The sequence below is a fragment of the Nyctibius grandis genome, chromosome 20 (assembly GCF_013368605.1).
Source record: "Nyctibius grandis isolate bNycGra1 chromosome 20, bNycGra1.pri, whole genome shotgun sequence".
Taxonomy (NCBI): Eukaryota; Metazoa; Chordata; class Aves; order Nyctibiiformes; family Nyctibiidae; genus Nyctibius; species Nyctibius grandis.
The window spans coordinates 3,397,970-3,415,608 of record NC_090677.1 but is presented as its reverse complement, the minus strand read 5'-3'; the positions used below and the strand labels follow the sequence as shown (position 1 = coordinate 3,415,608).

Genomic DNA, 17,639 nt, shown 5'->3' with positions numbered 1-17,639 from the left:
GCAGGGCTGGTGCTGGGAGGCGCCTCCTCCAAAGCTGGCAGTCATGGAGCCGTGGTGGTTGTGTTGTACCGATGGGATACCCAGAAAAGTGTTGGTGCAAGCGCTGTTATCTCTTCTGCTTGACAATAAACTGGCTCACTGCCTGGATGATCAAGGTAGCATTTTAAATAAAGAATGTTTGTCATGGCTTGTGGTTATGTAAGCAGTACGTAAGTTAATGTTGTATATGCTGCTCGCAGAACCAATGAATTCCATACTTAAGTGGTTATTTTAAGCTTCTAAACATGTTGATCATTCCTTCTGAGCCTTCTATCACAAGTGCAGCTAATGCTAATCTATTTCTTACCAGTCTCTTGCTCAAATACTTGAGGGAAAGAATGTAAAAATCTGATAGCTGGTGTCTTAACACCTGCTGATAAGGAGCTTGAAATCCTGTCTAACTGTCCAAATAAATTGGCAGTTTGCTTTATTTTTTTCAGTAAATATCTGACTGTTGCCTCTGAGTTTTAAGCTTTGAAACATTAAAGCTACTAAAATCCTGTCAGGTCTTGAGAATAGGTGTTTATAGGCTTCCAAATACTAGGGCCTCTTGGGATGCTTTAGTCATTTTAGATATCTGTACTTGGTCACTTCCACCTAGTCTTTGAAGATGAGATGAGGACGTCTTTGTCAGCTCAGGATAGCAATCCCCCGGGAGAGCGAAAAAGCCGTTGTATTCTTGATTCAGTTCACGAAGGCACGTGACCATAAACTCAAAAGCCCGAGAGAACTTTTCTGGCTTTGTAAAAGTGTACTTGGCGCATCCTTTCTCAACCCCCATGAGCCTCCTTTTTCAGAAAGGCATGTTGCCCCAAGACTTGTCCCAATATGCAAATGATCCTGTGATAAACAAGTTCATCATCTAGCAGCAAATCACTGAAAGGGAGGTATAAAGGCTATTGGTAGCAAAACTTTCGCAACAGTGGTGTGCTAAGAAATAGTTTCCTTCAGTAGTTAAAATTACGTTACATAAAATTACATTTGCTTCTATTTTTACTTGTGTTGACTTCTTTGACCAACTAGTTTTGATGTTAGCTGCTTAAACTGACTTGGCATGTCGATACATGAGTTACAGGACTTTGAGTAGATGGCATGGTTCATGAAGTTGGCCAAAGCTACACCAGGTGGGAATACTAAGCCAGATGCAGCGTGGGTGGGTGCGACTGCACAGTCCTTGAGCCACGGCAAGTGCTCTGTGCAATAAAAAAGACCTTACATTTTTACATAAGAAAAATACGCAGCAATCTAAAGTGAATCATTTTTAGTGTGCTGCTATATCTTAGCAACTACTGCACTGGGGAAAAATTTCGACTGTTTGTGACTCAGTAGAGGGCTTAGGGAATACGAACTCTTAACTTCTTCTTTCTACATATGTATATCCTGAAGCCCAGAGAGTGGGCTGTCTTTCTGGCACTAAAATAATAACTAGTTTACAGTTCATAGAGGTCACTACCATAAATTCTAGAAAGGTGCACTGAAATCCTTAAGAATGCTCTTGAAAAAAGCTCCTGACAGCTCTAAAGAAATGGAAAATGTTTTATGTACACCTAAGAAGTACTGTCTGTCTGCTGAAGTACAAAGTGTATTGATCCCATGAATTTTAGATGAAATGACCTTGAAGCTTAAACGCGGAGCGCTGTTCCTACAACCTCATGCTCCTGACTGCTCTCTTAAATATTTGTCACCTTAGGACAAAGAGGAGGAAACCAGAACTAAACAAGAATAAAACAGTTTGAAGTAGGTCCTTCCTTGATGTTTCCTAATATACACAGTCTGCCTTTATCCTCTGGGCTATAAATCCTGATAAATTGCAGTGTTTCATCTTCCATAGTCCAAAATATTTTGGCTCTCAAAAACTAATCAAAACATACTGTGCTGCCATGTTGTGGCTTTTAGAGATCATGTTGCCTTTAATATAAACATGACTTTGCTTAGAGTAAATGTCTTGTACTTTTCCACAAAGCACAGGAAGTTTAACAGATATTGCCCAGTTAATGGAAGTGAAAACCTCTGACATACCTCAGTTCTCCTTTGATGGACACATCTCTTGATAAAAGATGAACCAAAAATTTAGTCTGTTTTATGTTCAGCTCATCACCATGTTTGCCTTTTTCTCCATGGGACAAGCACAGAACTATTATGAGAAGATCTGTTAATTTTTAATGATAAACTTGTATTTTTGTCTTCTTTGTAGAAGTGACGGTGGTTTACCACAACGGGTTACCTGTGATTTCTGTGAATCTTCCATCCCGACGTGAACGTTGCCAGTTCACGCTTAAACCTATCTCAGACTCTGTTGGTGTGTTCTTACAACAGCTGCAAGCAGAGGACCGAGGAATCGATCGGGTTGCAATCTACTCAGCAGGTACTGTTGTTTACAAGCGAATTGATTTACTTGCTTGCCAGCTATTTTATCCAGCCTTTTCCTTTGTAAGTAAAAGTGTGTTATGGTGTGAGTTCTTTGACGTTCTTGAAAAAGTAGAAGGTAGAAATGCCATTCCTAAAGTAAGAATATTGTTAGCTATCCCTGTGTAGTACGGTCTGCCAGGGACATCTAACTGGAGTGAAGGAGGAGGAAAACATTTCTAATGCTTAGCTTATACCCATTAGTCCTAATGGGGGTGGTTTTAGTGAGTTTCCTACTATTTAGTAGGAAAGATGCAAGCTATGTAACCTATGTAGAGGTTCTAACTGATTTGTAAGGAATTGGGTGTAAAAGGTGGCACAAGGGAAAAACAGTATCTTGCTTAGCTATGAAAACTCAGTCATATTTCACTTAATGTTGTATTTCACTGTTTTGCTCAATTGCTGTGTGTCTGCGAGCCGCCACAGCACTGAAACATCATGGGGGTGTCTTGTGGAAGTGCCATCAAAGCAGATACTTCCTTAAAAGTCTTGGCCTGGGAGGGGAGGTGTTTGCTAGGTTAGTGATGTCAAAGCTGTCCGATACCAGAGATTGAAATAATCATTTCTAATGCCAGTGGGGAGAGATGAAGGTCACTTCAGTGGGTTGTATTCCAAAACGTAGTAAAATATTCAAAGTAGGTGGGATGAAGGGAACTGCTTTTTATAAGATGACCCAAAATATCACAAATTTAGAAAAGCAGCTGCATACATAGCTCAGCTGGTATTTGCCACGTAAGGTCTCCCGGTCTATATATCCATCTTGACAAAGAGCATTGTCTGTGGGGAAACGTGGAAGTCCAACAGCTGGATTTGGGATGGCATTACAACTTGCGTAGCCACAGCAAGTTTAGGTGCTTTTTTTGCTGTTTAATGAGTCGTCTGTGTTTGCCTTACAGATGGCACACGTGTTGCCTCCTCCACAGGCATAGATTTGCTGCTGCTGGATGACTTCAAACTGATCATTAATGATGTCACATACCATGTTAGACCACCAAAGAGAGGTAAACCAGCCCAGTTCTGGTAAACATCAGAAATGTATGTCAGTACTCAGTTCCCTGTTTAGTTGCAGCATGCTTTATTAACTTGTTCAAGAACATGGAGTGTCATTTCTAAAGGAAACTTTGCTGTTTCTAATCCTGCGCTTGCGGTGTAATTTAGTGATATCCAAGTACGTGGAGTAGTCAGTGATGAAAAGCAAATATTCATTCTGCTCAAAGCCAGTACCCCCCATAAGAGGAATAAATGAAGAAATGTGCTTTCTTTTAATTTCTGTATTTGTCCAAATTATCTTCTAATTACTGAAAAGTAATTTAATTTCACTCACTCTGACATAGTACAATATAAAATGGGAAGTAAATTGAAACTTACATTATCTGATTTGGAAGAATAAATTGTTCCCTCACCTGACAGTTAACACTGTTTCCTTTTAAGTGTGATACTTTGAATATTGCAAATAAACCTTGAAACCTTGTTAGTTAACAAAGAGTGAAATAAATGAGACCGTGCTCTTACAAGGTTACGTGACTAAGAATCAAATAGGAAGGGAAACCAACCTACTTTGAATCTATATGAAAATCCTTTTAAGTAATGGGCTTTGGATGTGAAAATTTGCAAGAAGCTTTTGAGACACTCCAGAGTTAATGGCAGAGGCAGGAACATGGTATTTTCATCTACCATCTACTCTTTCTCCTAGGCTTCATAAAACACCAGGTTCTTGCGTGCCTATGCTTACCTCTGAGGACTTAAACAAAAGGACCAGTTTGAGAACTGTTGGTTTGCTTGTTGCTTGGCTCACATGTAGCAGAGGATTATTGTCTACCTTATTGTTGTGTTGTTATTGCAGGCAATAACGTGAAGTTTGCAAGCAGTATCTTTCTAAAAGGGATTTTTAGCCTTATAGACCAGCAAACAAATTAGGAAGGATTTATAACTTGACTTGCATGTCCAGGTGAGGTTAGATGGTGGAAAAGCCTTCCCCTGTTTATCTGGATATTTTCCCTAGTGCTTGGGCCTTCCTCTCCTATGCCTCTCTTGAAGCAGTAGATAATGAACAAAATCATTCATGAGGCAAAGGGTGCGAGGGAACTATTAATGTTCCTGTTACTGTCTCAAGCAGCCTGAATAAGGCAATATGTTAAAGCAAGTTGGTCTATTAAAAAATCAGTAAGTTGATCATGTCTTTTAGGGTCTGAGTCTACGCTGGGTGGCTGACTTCTAGGAAGATCTGCTGATCTATGCCATCTTTCTCTGTAGATGTAGTTAGCTTTCAAGGAGGTTTTTGCAAGGAAAATAATAATAGTATGTTCTAGCATTTTATTGTTCACAATATAAAAATACAAATTAAAAAAGAAATTTCTGACTTGGGGAACTTTGTGCAGCCTTAGTATGTGGAAGATTCTGTAATTGGGGAGTGCAGCATTGGTGAGATGCCATTTCTCCCCTGTCTATGCGTTACTGACCTCCAGTAGAGGTGGTTTTATCCAGTCTCCTTAAAGGCACCTTAGCAGAAAACTCTCTGTTAAGACTGGATATCTAAATCACTGAATGTCACACACACAAAACCAAAGTTACTTTCTGCTGTCTCACCCCACTGCTCTGTGTCCTGAATGTGGCGTTTTCACACACTTACAAGTCATTGTAAGCCAGAGGAGTGAGGGTTTTAACAAGGTGTCTCTTCCAAGGGTGAGCAGGTGATGGGGCCAAGCCTAGCTGGTCAAGTCTGTAGTTTTTAATACAACTAAATGAGAATGCAAACACGGTGTCCGTTTCTGCACTGGAGAAATTGCTGTCCTAAGGCAACTGATACATCCCACTTACCTAATGTTTGAGAGAGCGAAGTCTGTGTCAGTGAGTCAGCGTGGTTTGGGTTAGCTTGCTTGTATGATACATCCATTGTGCACTGGTAGGTGAGCTCTGGGATCACCTAGGTTACATGAAATTACCACTTCTGATTCACTTGCCAGAGAGATTTCTGTAGTTAGCTTGGATTAAAATGAATGTGGCTGTAAATAGGCACTGAGATTAGTTCTGTTAAACTTTTCAGCTTTTCATTTTTACAAAATCACCGTGTGTATTTAGAAATGGAAATGCCAGAACACTGTAATCTCTAAATACTAAATGCTTTTTGATGGTCATGTAAGTAGAACACTTTTTTTCTTTGTAGGAGAACTGGAGCCCTTTAGTCGGGAGGGGGACGTGGTGCTTTGTGTGCCTTGGCACGGACAGCTGAGTCACTTCTTTCCCTTGAGCTGCTAGAGTTAAAACTTGAGCTGTCTGTAGCTTTTTATGCGTTGGTAAAATCATATTTGGAGATGATAACCTAGGTACAAGCCCAAGGGTGCTACAAAAATTAAATTTAAAATATTTATTTCTTTATTTGGCTAACGTCAAGTTCTTTTATTTTAATTTGAAACTTTTTTTTTCCATATGGAGTGTGTAATACAATACCACTAGTCACATCTCCTACAAATTGATTTCCTTTGGGAATCCTCTTTGTGTTGAAATGCAGGGATAAAGGCAGTTTCAGTTAGTGGCCCTGTTACTGTCTCTGTTTAAATACTGAGGTAGAATTTCATTGCCCTATAGGCAGCACAGCAGGGGGTTGCCCACAGGGTGTTGGGAAACAATTCCTGGCATTGGTACTCAAAATAATTATCATAAAACTATGTTCTGGGGCCACTAACCAAAGGTCTTCGGTTGCCCTCATCAATAACTATGGTTGCTGGTGGTCTGTAGTCTGATTCTGGCAGGTTCTTGACAGCTGATGTGATGGATCATACTAGTTTAGTTGTTCATTTGTCTTCATGAAGTCTTGTGTATAAATATGGATCAGAAGTACCTGTTGATATCTGGCAATATAATAGCATTTGTCTCTTTTCCTTGTTCCTATAAAATTTTAGGAACATCCAATAATAAAGCCTGGTATTCTTTGGAAGAAATTGCATTGTCTTAGAGTGCTGGGGCTCTTCCAAAGGCTTCTTTGTTGAGAAGATAGTTTCATGTGTTTCCTGTGCAGACTAATAGCAGGTTTCTGAAGAGTATATAAGAAATTCTGTGGATAAATGCATATAAAGCAGTTTCTTCTTTTTTTTTTCCCCCTAGAGCTCTTAAGCCATGAAAATGCAACGACGCTGAATGATGTCAAGACATTGGTTCAGCAGTTGTATACCGCCTTGTGCATTGAGGAGCACCAGCTGAACAAAGAGAAGGAGCTGATAGGGAGACTAGAGGAATTGAAGGAGCAACTAGCACCGCTAGAAAAAGTGAGAAGTTTCTCATTGTGTTTTACTTATCCTCCAAATGCAACCTTAATTTATTTCAAGGTTTTAATTAGGTCCCTGGCATGCTTCAAATAGTTTTAAGATCACTGAAGCAGAAGATGCACTAAGTATATCCCAAACCATGTCTGTTTCTGTGGAAGTATTTTGTTTCCTTGCTTTATATAATTGGAAATGAGCTTGGTAGTAAATAAAGACTTGGGCTAATGCAACAGAACATCTCTGATCATGGAGAAATAAGCAGCTTTGCGAGCTATTCAGAGCATGCTCAGAGTAAAATATGGATGATGGATAAGATATGGATGGAAAAGAAATCTGGATTTGTCTGCCTAACCTAGACTTAAATCATATATCTCAAACCACTTAGCATTTAATATAAATACAAGGTATTATTTTTACTTTCTCTCTTAATTATATTAACATAATTATTTTTGAGAATACAAGGCATATACTTCTTATCTGCAGGTAAGGATGGAGCTCAGCAGGAAAGCAGAGAAGAGGACAACCTTGGTGTTGTGGGGAGGCCTGGCCTACATGGCTACTCAGTTTGGGATTCTGGCCCGCCTAACCTGGTGGGAGTATTCTTGGGACATTATGGAACCAGTCACCTATTTCATCACCTATGGTAGTGCCATGGCAATGTATGCTTATTTCGTAATGACTCGCCAGGTAGGACCCGTTGTGCTGACACTGACACTTCAACAGGAGAATTGCTTTGAGCTCTACTCCCTAGAAAAATTGCAAAATTGTGCCTATTAGAAATTATTTTGCTGCTTCCTTATCCTATCAGAAACTAGATGCCATTTGATTTAATTTTTGCTGTCCAGGATGGAGGGGTATGGTTGTGGGGTTTTCTGGTGGTGGTCATTGCTGATTTCCTGGTTGTCTAACCATAAATGCTTATGTATGTTCCATGATTGACTGCTTAACTGTACAGGTTCATCTTCTGACAGGTAATGGTTTCTGCACACACACACATGCAGCCTCACACACATTGACTTGCACCAGAGGCCTCCAAGTGCTGTGGTTTATCAGCCCAAATAAACTATAGGTACACGAGGTACCTACTGAGTTTCAGGGAAGCACACCTCTGACATGAGATGCTGGCCTTTTTAAAGAGACAAGAAACGTTCAGGGATCATATTGGAAATGCTTTTGATTAGGTGTTTTGTGGATCTGGACTCTCATCCCCATGAAGCAGATCTCTCTGCTTGCCCCTTGGTGCAGTTCCAGATATGTTGACTCTCATGCTCAGTCTTTTAAAAACTAGACCTGCTCCAGTGTTGGAAAATCTTCGTACAAAGTGGAGCTGTGCTTCTCTAGATCCTTGTAGTTGTGACAGACTCTGTGTGGATTTCTAGTACATGGTTTGTCTCGGCACTCCCATTCCAACTTCATAATCCCACCTAAATAATGAGGGAGGGAGGGCTCAAAGAGTCTCTGCTGTCACAAGACCACCAGAACAGACGCTGTGGGTGTTCCAGTGTGGTGTCCCCATGGCCTGTCAGCTGCACCGTTTCAGGGGCTGAGGACACATGTGCCCTTGTCAGGGCTTCTGCTATAGTTTCTGCCAAGTGTGGTAGGAACTTCTGCCATGTTTGACCTCGGATTTGATGTTTTAATTGACCCATCCATATAAACTAGTACTTCTGCTGCCAGACTTAAAATCTCAGTGTTTCAGGGATGGCTTGAGTCTGAATGCAGCTTTTCTCCACCTGAGAGCCCTGATCATTGGATGCATGCCAGACACAGAGGCTGTGTGAAGTTCCAGTGCAAGGGAGGGTTAACCTCAGCAGGCAGACCTGTGCTTGGTAGAGGCCATGTGGGATTTGGTGTGAACAGCTCTGCTGCTCCGAGTTACCTGCACGCTCTAAAAAGCTGTGACTTTTTGCAGTAGAGTATCCCTGGCAAAAGCTGTGGTGTTGGGTTCTTGTTCTTGCCTGCGTAGCTTGGTTGAGAGATGAACTCATGAGCAACTATTGTTGCTTTAATTAGCCATTGCATGTTCATGACCTGAAGAAAAGTAAGGGCCATCTTACAAAGGCTTTCTTCTGGTATTTATAGCTTTTTTTTTTCTTCTCCTCCATTTCTCCCCACAAACTTGTCAGTCGTGGAACCCTGAAACGTGTTGGGTTTGTTCTCTCTGCATGGAAGGATTCACACATTTGGGACAGGAGGGAGGTGATGACAACTCACTGCTGGAGTGTAACATACTAGTAGAGCAGAAAATACCTGACTGTACTGGGTCTGGCTGGGATGGAGTTCGTGTTCCTCATAGCAGCTGGTGTGGTGCTGTGGTTTGGATTTGTGACCAAAACAGTCTTGATAACGCACCAATGTTTTTGCTGTTGCTGAACAGTGCTTGCACAGCATCAAGACCTTCTCCGTTTCTCGTTGCTTCTCCTACCATCCACTCACCCCCTCTACAAGTATGCTCGGGGTGGGCAAGGTGTTGCGAAGTGACACAGCTGGGGCAGCTGACCTGAACTGACCAAACAGATATTCCACACCATAGAACATCATGTTCAGCATTAAACTGGGGGGGAGTTTCTCCAAAGTAGCTGTTGCTCAGAGACTGGCTGGGCATTGGTCTGCTGGTGGGAGGTGGTGAATGATTGCTTTTGCATCACTCTTATGGGGTTTTTTTCTTCACTTATTAAACTGTCTTTATCTTGACTCTTAAGCTTTTCTTGGTTTTTGCCCTTTTGATTCTCTTCCCCCATCTGGCTGCGGGGGAGTGAGTGAGTGACTGGATGGGGGCTTAGCTGCTGGCTGCGGTCACTCCACCACACTGGGTGAGCTTAGACAATGCTGTCAGGTCTTGTGCCTTCACTGACAGAAACCAGTCATCCTCCCAAAACACACCTGATACACACTGTGCTAATGGTATCCTGTGTTACATCCTGTTGATGCTTTATTCCTATTTTCTCCCCTTCTTTCTTTTTAGGAATATGCTTATCCAGATGCCAGAGACAGACAGTACTTATTATTTTTCCATAAAGGAGCCAAAAAGACACGATTTGATCTAGAGAAATACAATCAACTCAAGGATGCAATTGCTCAGGTAACAAGAATTTTTCCAGAAATAAGACACAGAAATTACTGCTTGCTAGTTCTTAGCTGCTATTAATAGATGCACCTCAAACAAGAATGGATGTATCTTAAGTTTTCAGCCCATTTTCTTGTCACAGCCCCAGTGCAATCACTGAATTGGCTTTGATATGCCCAGGAATAGAACTGCTGGATGTCTAAATCAACATGAAACGGTTGCCTGTATCTCTCTGTGTAAGGGCCTTTTAGAAACTGCTGGCAATTCTTGAGTTGCTTCAGGCACTTCATGCCTCAGAGGAGCCTAATTCAAGATTTCTTTTCTTCTCAGCTCCTACACACCAGATGGGATTTAGTGAGGAATGAAGACTTGCATCCATTCAGTTCATGTCTTCCTGACATAGCACTTCAGTGCACTGGGTTGCAGTCCTGGAAAATAACATTAAAAACATTTAGCTGTATTGTTAGAAGGAATGGCAGCAGATTTCTCATGTTCTGGAGACAGGCTCTTTTGGCAGACTGTCCACATTGGGGGATCTGTTCAACAAAGGAGTTGGGTAGAGATTTTTACTCGTGTTTCTGAGAGCCTTTCTGCAGAAGGGTGGCATGAGCAGAAAAAGCAGAGCTACCACATTATTTTTCACCGCCCCATATCATTCTCTGTTTATTCCTAGGCTCTGGAAATTACAGTGTAGGATATCCAGGGCAAGATGTGTTCTCCCCCTGCCTTGGAGAAGGAGCTGCGCAAGGAGTAGAGGGAGGTCAGGGCTGGGGTCTCTTGGTTTCATGAGAAAACCCAGAAAGACTTCTGGGTGCCGTGTTTGAATACTGATACCCTTGGGTAGCTATATTTTCATAGAGCTTTTCACAGAATCACAGAATCAACCAGGTTGGAAGAGCCCTCTGGGATCACCGAGTCCAACCATTGCCCTGACACCACCATGTCAACTAGACCATGGCACTAAGTGCCATGTCCAGTCTTTCCTTAAACACCTCCAGAGATGGTGACTCCACCACCTCCCTGGGCAGCCCCTTCCAATGAGAAAAGCTTTCCATTCTGTGAAGGGGAACAGTATTGGGGAAGTTGTATTGAGAGCTTGCTCTTTATAATGTGTCTTTTACTTTTAGGCAGAATTGGACCTTAAGAGGCTTCGAGACCCACTGCAGGTTCACCTGCCCATCCAGCAAATTGATGAAAAGGACTGATCAGCAAAGAAGCTCTGAACCCCGGCAAAAAACCTGTTCATAGCTCTTGCCTTTTTAATTAAAGCATTGCAGGTGGAAGCTGGGAGGTGGTGTGGGGGTGGAGGGTTTTTACCTTGAATCAAGACAAAGGACTGTAGCGGGGGAATCTCTTAAATCTGAAGATGGGACGTTGTGGAATGTTGGTTTTGAAAAGGGCTTGGCAAATAGTCACATTTAAAAACAGTCTGAATGGCAATTGTGTACAAATACAGGATTGGGGGGGGGATTCATGGAAAGAATGTAATGCTGGGGCGTAGGGGTGTCTTCTTCCAGCTTTGCAGGGTCTGCCTCTTGATAAGACACCAGCAGCCTGCTCAGCTTTTTAAATTTTCCTTTACCTGATTCAGATCTCTCTTTCTCTCTCAAAACAAAAGGAAAACAAAAAAAAAAGAACAAAGAATCCAAGCCACCTGGAGCTATGGCTGGTGATCAGAACTTGCGCTCCACCGCCATTAACACGCACACTTCTGATCAGACCTGGTCTCTTTTATAAAGTTACTACAAGACTGCTTTCTACTGGAAAACCGTGAGCTTCCCCTTCCCAGCCCACCCCGTGTGCTCCACTGACTTCCTCCTTTGCATATTTGTAGCACAGATTGGTTGTAGCCAAGTTAAGAGAAGGAACGAGTTTTCTTCTGGACATTTGATAATTGATATTTTGGATTATTCCGTAATAACTATATAAACTTTGCGTCCCGATGCCCTTGAGCTCCTCCTAGAAATCAATGGCAGCATTGCATGAGAGTTTTTTTTATATTCAGTCGTAAGAGAGGGTGATTCCCCTCTTCCAACCCCAAATCTGATAGCCACCTGGACTATGAAATTATGAAGGCTTAAAGGGTTATGAAACTGTCACAGACTCATGACTCCTGCTTTTAAATGAATAGTTTTGGAACATGGAATAATTCAACTTGATATTTGACTGCTTGTGTAATGAGGTAAAAGGTCTCACATGGTCAAAGCATTTTCCTTGCCCAGAGGCTTTATGGAAGCCCGGGGCTCTTGCAGTGCAAGACACAGAACTACTTCAGTTCTCTAGCACTTTCCCCTACTTAAGTAGCTTTCAATGAACTTTGTGCCCACAGGTCAGAATTTGTTGGGAGTAGCTAATGACATCACTTGTTCTTAGCTAAAAGAAATAGAGGAAGGAAAATCAACCCATTGCCCTCTCTTCTAGCCAAGGCTGGCTGATTTCTAAGCAGATAAAACGGCTCTTCATTCAAAGCAGGTCAGTCTGGTTTAGCATCCTGCTGATAAATACTGTGGAGACAGGATGGAGGTGGGAGAAGGGCACTAAGCTTTATATATGGAAAAGCTGGCTGCTTTTTTTTGATGTTTCACTACTACTCCTCACTGTGTCAAGGAAAGAGGCTTCTGTTTTTTTGGGAGAACCATGTATTAAAAAAAAGAAATAGGAAAGAAAAAACAAATCAGTATTAACTAGACGCCAGGTGCCTTGCAGATGTGGAAACACAGCTGGGATTGCTGCCTCTTCTCACTCAATGGCATGTTGGACCGAATGGGTGCATGTTTCTAGGTTTGTTTTTTTTTTCCCCTTCCCCTTTTCCTCTGTCTTTCAATTTAATTACATTGTGTGATTATTTTTTATCTGTTTTATCCTGTTTGTGTGATGAGTTTTAAAGGGAAAAAAATGAACACGATCCTGTAGCTGAATCCTTGGTGTGTGTTTGGGATGAGGGAGGGAGCATGGAGAAAAGTCCTTCTTTAAAAAAAAAAAACAAAAACAAAAAAATCCTAAACGTGTAAAATCCTGTATCATTTATGAAATATGTATAAAAGAGCAATGTACTTCTGGAACAATAAATACCTATTCAATTTTTGAATTGGTGCCCTTGAATAATGTTATTTTCCCCATCTGAAAAGAGAATACTGTATGTGTGGCAGCTGTCTGCTGAGTTTCCTCCATTTCTTTTTGTTTAGGTTGTTTCTTCTTGACCTTACATCACTGAGGCCGTGGTGATGCAGATAATAGCTTTCCTGAAGAAGCTCGGATGGAGATCTTGCTGCCATGCCTAGCTGCGTTACACAGGGATCTCAGGAGCAGTTGAGGTGCTGAGGTAGAGGTAGAGATGTTTGGTCTAACAAAGATCTGCCTTTGTTTGACCGGCATAGTAGCTCCATGTGGAGGCTGACAGAATCTGGAGACATATGGCAGATTGCAGGATAAGAATATATATGGGCACATAACGCCCAGCAATCTAAAATGTACTAAGTGGTGTCAGTGTATTTCTATATTGCATTCAAGTGCTGTTCCAGAGGAAAACTGAAGTTTTAAGCTTCTGTTACTTTCTTTCTGGGCCCTTGAATGGCTGTGGTCTGATTTGTCATGGTGACGTGTCGTTTGTTCGTTAACTTTGGGAATCAGCAGACTGTACTTTGCCCTAACTTTATGGGATGTTAGGATGAGACATTTGGTGCCAGAAGATTTTTATCATGTCTATTGACTGTTTAAAAAACAAAACAAAAATGTCCAGTTCTTAAAACAGCCAACTCTCTCCTGTGTTTTTGAGTCAGAGAGGAGGGGCTGGAAGCTGTTAGTTGTTGTGACCTACCTTTAATCACTGTTGAAATTTAGTTCAGCAATGCTGACAAACCCCCTTCCTCCAAGCAGCCCTTGGTTCACTGCTGGGTACAGAGGAGGTGCTGCCCTCCCTAGACAAATTGCTTGGAACAGTTGCATAAGAACTCATCCATGTTGGCATCCAGAAGAACTGAAGAATTTGACATCTAGTACCTCAATCTCTATTTTGAAAGCAAGAAAATGCTGTGACAGAATTGTTCCTGCACATGCTTTAATGTTGTTCTAGAGACAATGTGGGAAAAGGAGCAAAATAAGAGTCTACAATTGTACTGGAATATGGGCTCTCCGGTGGGTCTTGTTGGTCCGTACCCATGGAAGATTGTCACCTCACGCCTCTGCACCACCAGTGCACACGTGGTCTCTGCTGGGTGTGGGTGACATGCCACAAACCTCAGTGCTTTTGCTTTTGTTGCCCTTGAATGCTAACATTGAAGGGAAGGGTGATGTTTGTTTCCTCTCCTAGTACACACTGTAGTATATCAACATCAACACACTCTCTTGCAGTAGTTATTTCATGCCTAGGAGCCAGGCAGGTAATAGGGTCCTGTCCCACTGGCAGCACTTTAAGAGCAGGCAGTGCTGCCTGAATCTTAATGTAACACACTGCGTTCTTAAGGCCCTGCAAAGGGTGAAGAGCAGCGTGCATTGCAGTGTTCAGATGCTGCTTTTTCTACCAGCTTTGTTATTCATTTGCTTAGCCTCTCTTCCCTCCCTTTCTGTGAGGGAGCTTTCAAATAAACATGTCAAGTTCAAAATTGTGTGGAGAGATCTATTGGGTTCCCTTTTTGCCATGCCTGCGAGGCTCTACCTTGCAAACCTCTCCACAGGAGGTGTTCACAGCTCCTTTTTCCTCAAGAGCAAAGAAGAAACCCTTTTTTCTTTTCCCTTGTAGCCCTTCCTGCCTGGCAGGCAGTGATAATGATTGCCTTGCTGCAAGTTCTTGCACTTCCACTTGGCTCAAAGAGGGTTTGCATGATGCTCTGAAGCTGCTGTTGGCTGTCAGACCTTGGCACTATGTCAGTCAGGTGAAGCTGGCCAAGTTGCCCTGTCTCTCTGAGCCAGTGGAACACTTTCTTTGATCTATGGGGTTTTTTCCTGTGGGCTTGTAAATGCAAACTGTTTTCCTCTCTGCCACATTGTATGGCTTTATTTTCTTCACAGAGGAAGGAGATTTTTATATCTTAAGTATCTTTCTACCTATCTAAAGAGAGTTCAATTATTCCTTTTTAAAAAAAAAAAAATCAGTTTTATTTCTATACTGATATTAAAGGGGTGAAGAGTAAAATACAGGAATGGAAGTTAAACTTGCAGTGTATCTAAGCCCTGAAATACGGGAGAAGCTGGTGTTATGCTGTGTCATTGTGGCGCTCTGAATTTGTAGAAGATGGGTCCTACTCCTGTTTCTGCCCCTGACTGGTTTTGCAATTGTAGGTGTGCTGTCTGTGTCCTAATTCCTCCATCTAGAAATTGAGGATCATGGAAAATACACAGGGTTCTGTAGGACCTGTGGAAAAACACTCTCAAAACACCAAGTTCTGCATCATGGGGCTCTACTAAGGGAAAGGAAATAACTGCTACTCTTCACTAAGAGTTATGTACTTGTCTGGTTTTAATGGGGTCTTGGTGTTTTACTTTTTCTTGCGTCGAGTTTGCTCATGCTTCACCAAATTTGTGTTCACTCACTGATCTCACCAGCCCTTCCCATTGCCGTGTCCTGGGACAAGTTGTTTACAGCAACAAGGCCTATCTCTAAGTCCTTGACACCCGTGCAATCCATCTCAGCAGCCTGTCATGGCTTATTGTGAACATACATCCTCAACTCAATCGCAGCCGGGGATCCTGTTGTGCGTGTCGGGTTCTCCTCACACTCAGCAGCAGGAAGTGCTGATTAGCTCTTCCGCCTGCTCCTTCTAGGCAGGCTGCAGGAGTTACTCCTGCACCAAGAGCTGGTCTTCACACCCCTCGCTTTCATCAAACATTGATGTGTCTTGAGAAGTGGCTCTGATAGACAAGGCCAGCTTCAACAAACACCAAAGCATCTTTATTCATTAGTCCGTTGCAAACAATATGAGGCTTTCCTGCCTAGCCAACACTTTGAAGAATTTGAGTTCATTGTGTAAGGATGGTAAAGCCCTCCAGACCTCTGGGAGGGGCAAGAAGTGTGGTTGCCACCTGCAAAATTGGCATCCTTTCTTGCGTTAAGAATAGACATACCCAGGTTTAGAAGATCCCATCTCTTGGGTACCAAAATAAAACCCCAGCCCTCTATTTTAATATGGCCTTCCCACTTCATATCTTTTAACCCAAGCCATACTGATGACTACTTTTAAGAAATACTAACTTGATCATGATTCTTCTGGGGAAGTCAGGCTCGCTCATCTTTGGGGTGGGGAAGTGGAGGTCAGGAACGACAGATTTATCAGATCTGCCTAGAGAGTGCAGGCCCTCCAGCATCCTAGAGTACTCCATAGGAATTGTATCCTCTCTCCCAGAGGGTATGTTTGCAGGAGGGTTTTTTGTTTGGGGTTTTTTTCCCTCCCCTTCCCCTCTCAGGAATAATTGCTCCAGCTCCCTGAGGCATAGATTTGCAGTGGCCTGCTATCATACAGGCTACTATTGTTTGTGGGGTAACTGGAGCTACGTATGTCACCTGAAATAACTTGCAAAGCGAAGAGAAAGTGCTAATAGAAGGGTTACCTCTGCCGGTGCTTCTTCCAGAAGACTGAGATGGTCTCTGTCTTTCCTGTGGATCTCAAAAATGTTCAGAGGCAGTGCACTGACTCTTCTCCAGCTTTAGACTGTTTCCTTGAACCTACTATTATGGTGAATTGGGATAATGTCATCTCTGGGAATGCCAGGGCATCTCCCGCTTTAATCCATTTTAGAAAACTTGACAGGGCCTGTTTGTGACACCTCTGAGGCTCAAAACTGCTGTGATGCAGTTCATTTCCCTATGTTAATTGTCATTTGTCAGTCACTTACATATAACTGTCAAAACATTACTGGTGTCGGAACTAATATACCATCTACAGAGACAAAAGCAGCTGGTAATGAAATGGTTCAGAGAAATACACACACCTAAAACACAAATAAAAAATTCAATTCAAGCTTGTCAGTTTTATTTACCCAGGATCTTAAGTATGAATCAACCTCTCAATGAAAATGGCAAAATATCATTTCCTGTGGCTTACTGTATTATTCTCCGTTCAATTTTAGTTTCTCTTCTGGGAATTCACATAATCACCGTTTGAGGGTTATCTGCCTTGCTAGCTTTGTGAATTTGTTCTTCTTTCCTGTTGTTGAAAAAAATTCTCTGGTACTGCACAGCTGTCAGCACAATATAGCCACAAAGATAATTTTTTTTTTTTTTTTGGTGGTGGGGGGAGCAATGATAGTTGTTTGTAAAGCTGCTTTTGTTGTTCCCTAGAGTCATTCACTACTGGAAAAGACTCCTCTGCTGGGGTGGAGCAGAGCAGCATATTGTACTTTGCTGCCAGAGGAACAGCCAGACAGAGGCCATTGAGAACCTTCCATAACGTACAATCTCTACAAAGCAGGCAAATACGCGACTCCTTGTCTCGTGCAAACTCAAAATGAAAATAACGGAGCCATTTTTTTCCTCCTGGGATTCAAAGCTAGCACATCAGCCTTGATGTTATTCCTTGTACTTGCCTACTGCAGCAATGCAGGGTGCAAAGGAAATGGGGAAACGCCTATACTTGCTTGATTGTGCAGTTACTGTAGGCTTAGCTGTCCTCTTTGCTGATGGAAAGCCTTCTGCCTGCAGGTGATCTCCTGGAGGAGAACTGTACGACCGTTGTTCATATGCAGGGAGGGACCTGTGATGGGTATATGTACATATATGTTAAAACCAGAGCTTTAAATCTGTTCTCTCTAACAAGAGCTACAGCTAGTGGGATACAGGGAAGATCCCTTTCTGCTTATTCATGCTGTCCTTGGTATCTGTCACTGCCAGTCATGGTGCTTGGTTTGATTTAGTAGGGAAGGATTTCAGTGTGCTA

General features: G+C 42.2%; 1 protein-coding gene across 2 annotated transcripts in view; it reads left to right on the top strand.

Moving 5' to 3' along the window:
- MCU (mitochondrial calcium uniporter) overlaps positions 1-12,859 on the top strand; it is a 93,503-nt gene extending 80,644 nt beyond the window's left edge. The window contains exons 3-8 of one of the 2 annotated variants that reach the window (XM_068416561.1): positions 2,234-2,404; positions 3,342-3,446; positions 6,547-6,707; positions 7,188-7,391; positions 9,670-9,786; positions 10,903-12,859. In XM_068416561.1, the coding sequence (XP_068272662.1) occupies positions 2,234-2,404; positions 3,342-3,446; positions 6,547-6,707; positions 7,188-7,391; positions 9,670-9,786; positions 10,903-11,019 (875 nt within the window). In that variant the 3' untranslated portion in view covers positions 11,020-12,859. Of the gene's footprint in view, positions 1-2,233; positions 2,405-3,341; positions 3,447-6,546; positions 6,708-7,187; positions 7,392-9,669; positions 9,787-10,898 lie in introns of both variants that reach the window. The other variant, XM_068416563.1, reaches the window with a different exon arrangement.
- Positions 12,860-17,639: the final 4,780 nt, after the last annotated feature.